This window comes from Dermacentor albipictus, chromosome 1 (assembly GCF_038994185.2).
Source record: "Dermacentor albipictus isolate Rhodes 1998 colony chromosome 1, USDA_Dalb.pri_finalv2, whole genome shotgun sequence".
Lineage (NCBI taxonomy): Eukaryota > Metazoa > Arthropoda > Arachnida > Ixodida > Ixodidae > Dermacentor > Dermacentor albipictus.
In genome coordinates this window covers 341,295,842-341,301,841 of record NC_091821.1, presented here as the reverse complement: position 1 = coordinate 341,301,841, position 6,000 = coordinate 341,295,842, and the positions used below count along the sequence as shown (strand labels likewise).

Below are 6,000 nucleotides of genomic sequence, written 5' to 3'. Positions count from 1 at the left end.
GTGTAGAGTGCATGGGGAGAGCGTAGGGGGAAGAGGAGAGCTTCTAGGGAATAAGGAGGAGGAGGAGAAATGAGGAAAGGGAGGAGGCCGGGACCCGACGCGAGACGTCGGTGGCGCTCCGATCGTTTCCTCGGTTCGCCCCTCCCACAATCTAATAAATGTCCGAGCCCCTGGAAAGCCGAAACGAGAATCTCGTTTGGAGCGAGCCCCGGCGCTCGAGCGAGCGCTGCTCTCTCCGGCGGGAGTTTTGTGCGCCGCTGGGGCGCTGCGACCCTCTCGCCCACTGGCCCGTGTGTGCGCGCCTCTCTTGTTTCCCCCCCTTCTTGGCCCGCGCGCCTCCCGGAGTCCCGTACCGGGACGTTCGCCTCCGCCGCCGCCGCTCCCAAGCAGGAGCCCAGCGATGCCAGCGGTGGCCGTCGCGCATCGGCGGGGCTGACTGCTACGCTGTGTGGGCACCGGACGTCGACGCACGTGCTCTCTACGCCGTTCTCTGCTGGCGTCTGGCTGTGTGGGGCGCCTGGACGAGGCTCGCTCAACCGCGGTGCGTGGACGGCCTCCTAACTAGTGCGTGAGCGCCGACTGTGTCACAGACACGCCCCAGGAGATTTCGCGGCGGGGCAACTTGTTGGTCACCACTCTTCAGAGCCGGCAGCACGTGTTCTCCGGTGGCGTATCGCTTGGTGTCTCCGCGTCTTCTCGACAAGGATCAGTCCCACGAAGCTTCCCGCATGCGGTCACTGTATATGCTATTGCGAATGCCTCCTTGAAACGTTCCGACTGACTAGTAACGTTGACATTGCGGGAACCACCTGTCTTCGTGGCCGTAAACGATTTTGGCACCGTGTTGTGCGCGCCTACTGCTGCTCATAAACGCTCGACCGCTTCTCGAAGTTTTGGTGTTCCTGAAAGAACGCTTGCTGGCACGAGAAGTATAGCTTGCTGGTCATTGCTGGATGTGACACTGAAACTCACTAACGGTTCATTTTATTGAAGTGGTAAGCCTGACACTTTACTCGGACTTGGAAACAGAAGGCAACACCACCATGCGCTCAATGGGACAGTTTGTGTGTACTGCATAAAACTGCTAAAAGAACGAAGAGTCACTCGTTTACAAACACGTGAAGCTTTGTTCATATAACTTTCATACTAAGAGAAGTGCTTTGAACAAGATTTTATCTAAGTCTGCTCAGATGTTACGTCTTTCCCCTAGGATATAAACGCCTCGGGATGAACAAAACGTAGAATATTTTGGAGAACAACCAGAAGGTTATTCGTTTTGCTTATGAAGCAAAAGCGTTTACAGAAGTTTATCGAGTGCGTCTTCAGATTTATTCGGCACCTGCTGTAAGACGCATCTCTAGTTTACAAATAACGTTAGAGGCCCATTTCGACTTGTAGAGGATTCCCGGTTTATTTGAACTTTCTTTTGTTTCTCGCCTAGGCGCAGGAATAGTAATTGTGCAACCCTAGAACGCCCAGTGGTCTACTGCGACAAACTTGGAGAGAATCAAGAGACTGCAACGCTGCCGCTGTTCTTTAAAACACGAACACGCGCCAGTGTCAGAAGCTTGCAGCAAGCGTGGCCGTCGAGTGAGGCGATGCTGGTCAATTTGGAGCAACCCAGTGATGACTAAGCCCCGCGTCGACTCTCTCACAACGGCCTGCTTGCGGTGAAACATTCCACCGAGTTCTAGAGAACGCGCACGAATGAAACGGTGTGGACACGATGCCTGACACCACGCGGCGGACAATGACGGTCCAGCGGTGCTATGGGGCGTCCTCCCGTCGTTGCCGGTGTGACGCGCCCCGGGAAAGTTGGCTTCTTGGCGCGCTCTGGATTGCAGCCGCTTCGCACGCCGTCTACGGTAAGTCTGCTCTCTCTCTCTGTCTTTCTGTCTCTCTGTCTGTTTCTCGCTTTTAAGTGCACTGCTGCCGGGAATGGGAACATTCCTAGAACTCTTCTCATCTATAGAGAATGACACGGAAGTCGATGGGGCCTAAATGAAACCTTTTACTCACCGTATTCTACTTTTCTAATCGTGAAGCGGTCATACCAGTCGCTGGTTAAGTTGTTTGTTTGAATAAACGTCTTCGTTCGTGCGTTTACTACCATAGGCACTTGACCCGTACTTACAAACCTTTCCATACGAAAGTGCAATCCAGGACTGGTCATCGTAGCGCCGATTGTGTCGCTCTCACGCTCATAGAATCGTGAGTGGTGGGCGACAGAACACTGGGAAATGAGAAAACGCGCTTATTTAAGTAAAATTGTTTAAATACGAAGCTCAATGCTCACCTATATTGAAGAAACATCTACGCTGGTCTGTATCGCACGATTTATGCCGCAGGAGAATGACGAAGTATTCAGAATTACAAGACTGTGCCTGACAGAACAATGTGGCTTTTCACTTGCGATAAGGAGTTGTTCATCATGACCTGACATTCTTCACATGCTCCTTCACTTGGGCAACACTTCGTCATTACTTGGAAGTTTACTGCATTGCCTCTAAAACTTATGTGCAGACCTCATCGGCAAAACAAAATTTAGTTAGCTGCTGCAATCTGAAACCAATTGCCTAGCGGAAAGCTCATGCGCGATGCATCCTCACTAATATTGTTTTAGTGGCTGTTCGTAATATTTTGTGGGCACATTTTCATCTGAAGCGGATGAGAACAGCGTTGAGCGCCATCCGGTAATCTATACTTCACTGTATGCTAGCATTGAGCTAGTACAGTAAACTGCTGTTTAATTGGCGTGAATGCTATATGCATGGGTTCCACTCGAAAGCACGAAATCTAACGAAATCGAATTTCCACACATCTTGCAATGCAAGCAACAACTGTTATTCAACATACCAGTACCAAATTATCTATGATATGTGACGGTACGTAACTAACGTATCACGGCCTCTTTAATAAAAACGCGACTAGAAATACACGTAGTAATCAATAAGCCTAATTCTTACCAAACCACGTATGCTACAGTAAAATACAAGATATCGTCTGCGGCTGGTTTTCAAAAGAGGTATACACCCGGAAAAGTGTTCCAGGATAAAACAATGGCAACAGTCTTTGAGGCCACGTAAAACACCACTTATCTTAACGGGCTGAAGTGTGTTACAGTAACACTTGAAAACCGCACCCATCTGAAAACATGCGCGGCTGGAAGGTTCTGTAAGAAGCGCGAAGTTTCATCTTGCACTAAAAGCAAACAAACATAGGTAGATTCACGCACCCCTTCAGGAAAAGCGCAAACAGTAAAAGAAAGCAACAAAAGCAGGCGACATGACAAGGCAACTGTAGCGTCCACTCACTCCGTGGCTAACACCGTGTGAAAAGGAGGGAAGCAAACAGCTAGCTTTCAGGCCACCCTGACAAGATACCTGCCAGAATGTTTGACAACGACGGTGTTCCACGAAGCGAGAATCGCGAAGAGAACGAATAAATGAGAGTAATCAAACTAAAGTGCATCGTGCGTGTTTGCGACGCGTTGTTTGCTGGCTACCATCGCCCCCCCCCCCCCCGCCCCCCTCTCCGCTCAGGCAACACTAACTTCGCTTTTCTGCGGCGGCTGCTCAGGCGCGACCGTGCGTGTGCGTGTATTAAGGCCACGCCCAACCTTGGCCGTGTCGGGCTTATCTCAACTGGAACTTGGTGAGCGCGAAACAAAGACATGGAAGAGGGAAGAAGAGTGAGGAAAAAAAAATAAAGTAAGGGATAAACAAGTCGGGAGGGTGAAGCGGGAATAAGTTGACGTCACAAAGCGTGTAGGTACGAGAAAAGCAAGAGTGCGCTCGAAGCAGAGGAACGGAGTGGAAGTGACGATGGCAGAGGGACAATGACGAGACAGAAATTGTGACATCTCGCGCATGCTCGTGCGTTGTTGCTTACATACATACATACATACATACATACATACATACATACATACATACATACATACATACATACATACATACATACATACATACATACATACATACATACATACAGACAGACAGACAGACAGACAGACAGACAGACAGACAGACGGACGGACGGACGGACGGATGGATGGATGGACGGACGGACAGACAGACTTCTATCTGTCTCATAGATAGATAGATAGATAGATAGATAGATAGATAGATAGATAGATAGATAGATAGATAGATAGATAGATAGATAGATAGATAGATAGATAGATAGATAGATAGATAGATAGTCAGGCAGACAAAGCATATACACCACTGACGCTAGTGTACAGAGGCTGCGCACGAAGGAAGACGTGCAGACAATGAGAGTATGCGTGAAGGTGAAGAAAAGCAAGGAGAAGAATCGAGAGACTGGCAAACAGAAAAGCGAGGAATGTAAAACAAGTCCTAGCAGCGCCACGAAGTGCACTCTTCTAACGAATTCTGAGCGGTTGAGTGCGGACAGAGAGCGGGAAAAAAGGCAAATAATGATGCGGTAGAACGAAAGAGCGAATAATTTAGAACAAATATATCGGCATAAGCCACAGTAAACAAAGCGGAGTGGCAAAATGAAAGGAATGCAGGGAGGATGAAAGAAAAAGTGTCTCGTTTCTCCCGAAAAACACGTAAACGCACTTAATGAAACTGACTACTACAGTCTCTTCCCTCCCGCCTCTCTCTTTCTCGTCTCTGCTTCAACCCAGCGTGTCTCCGGCCCTTCGTCGAAATACTCCCTTTACACCAAATCCCTCTCACCCTCTCGCGACTTGCCGCGTTTATTCATTCTTCTCCACGCCTGGCTGCGACACCCTTTCCCACGAGCTTCGCCAGTAGCAGTCAGCCTCCTTCATTTGCGTGAGCGTCCGCCTTTATTTTCTTCTTACTTTTTCTCCCTTTTTTATCTGCCTCGTGTTGGCTTTAGTCCACTTTTTTGCACCTCTGTTTCAACCTACGGGAGACACAGTCTCTCGCCAGAAGGAGCGCGATCCCAACGCAAATGAGTTGTGGAGCCGCGGAGCTTGTGATTAAAGACGCCTGCACCCCTTCCCTGTACCCGGCCCCCTCCCCACCGGCCCCGACTTACACCCCGAGTTCTCCTTTTCTTCTTGCCTTTTAAGAATCAGTCCAACTCTTATTCGAGGATTTTCTCTCTTTCTTTGGTGTTTCTTCTTGCGCTGGCTCTGAAACTGTTGTGTCTCGTTTCTTTCTTTTCGCAGTTCTAATCCCCGCCTCACTCGTTTGGCCATTTTTCTTGTTTGGCTATATTGCGCGGAACCCTTCTGGGTTAATTTGGCCCGGACATCGTCGTGGTTTTCGCGACTTTTTATTCTCGCACTTATTCCGGCTTGCTAGACTGTTTCAGAAAGAAAAACGATTAAGAAGACGCGCGATAAGCAAGAAGGGAAAACTGTTTAAGATGCTGCGGCGGGTTTGCAGTACTTGCTTGGAAAACGCGCGATGGTGTCGGTCGCTTGCGATCGCCGGCTACGTAGCGGCGCAAACGCAATTAGTGAAGGGGTGACGGAAACAGCGCACGAACCTTGACCCGTGCGCTCCCGACTGCTGTCGGCATTTGCTCGAAGTCTTCAGTTATTTACTACAAAGATGAAACAGCTTACTTGCCGCTTTACGAGGAAGACGTTAAGTAATTACCGACATTTCGAGATGCACAAATGTCTTGTCTGCGCTAGTTAACGGGACATTTATGTTTGAAGTTTCATTTCGTACGAGAGAGAGAGAGAGTGGGCCTTAAAGATTATCTTTTCTTTTTCTTTTAGTGTCCGTCGGTTTATTCATGTTTCAACACTTCTGCGATATTCGCCTCTAGCAGGGAACCCAAGTACTGTATAATCTGTCCACCTTTCATTTGTATGTGATGTCACTTCCTCTTTGAATTTACGCTCAAGTCAGTTAACTTCTGGCCCGAAATTTTGCGCCGAGCGATCAGCGGCCGCCTTTCAGTGGCCTTACGCCAGCCAAAGAAACTCCTTCCCTGTTTTCCCTGTTCCCTGTTTTCCTTTGGCCTATCGCTGGAAAAATACACTCG

At 49.0% G+C, this 6,000-nt stretch overlaps 1 protein-coding gene across 3 annotated transcripts in view; it reads left to right on the top strand.

Annotated features, from left to right (window-relative positions):
• The first annotated feature begins 200 nt into the window (after nt 1-200).
• Nucleotides 201-6,000, top strand: part of LOC135906295 (neurotrimin-like) — a 195,735-nt gene continuing 189,935 nt past the window's right edge. For 2 of the 3 annotated variants that reach the window (XM_065437809.1, XM_065437662.1), the window contains exon 1: nt 201-1,865. In XM_065437809.1, coding sequence (XP_065293881.1) covers nt 1,727-1,865 — 139 coding nt within the window. In that variant the 5' untranslated portion in view covers nt 201-1,726. The remainder of the gene's footprint in view (nt 1,866-6,000) is intronic. The other variant, XM_065437732.1, reaches the window with a different exon arrangement.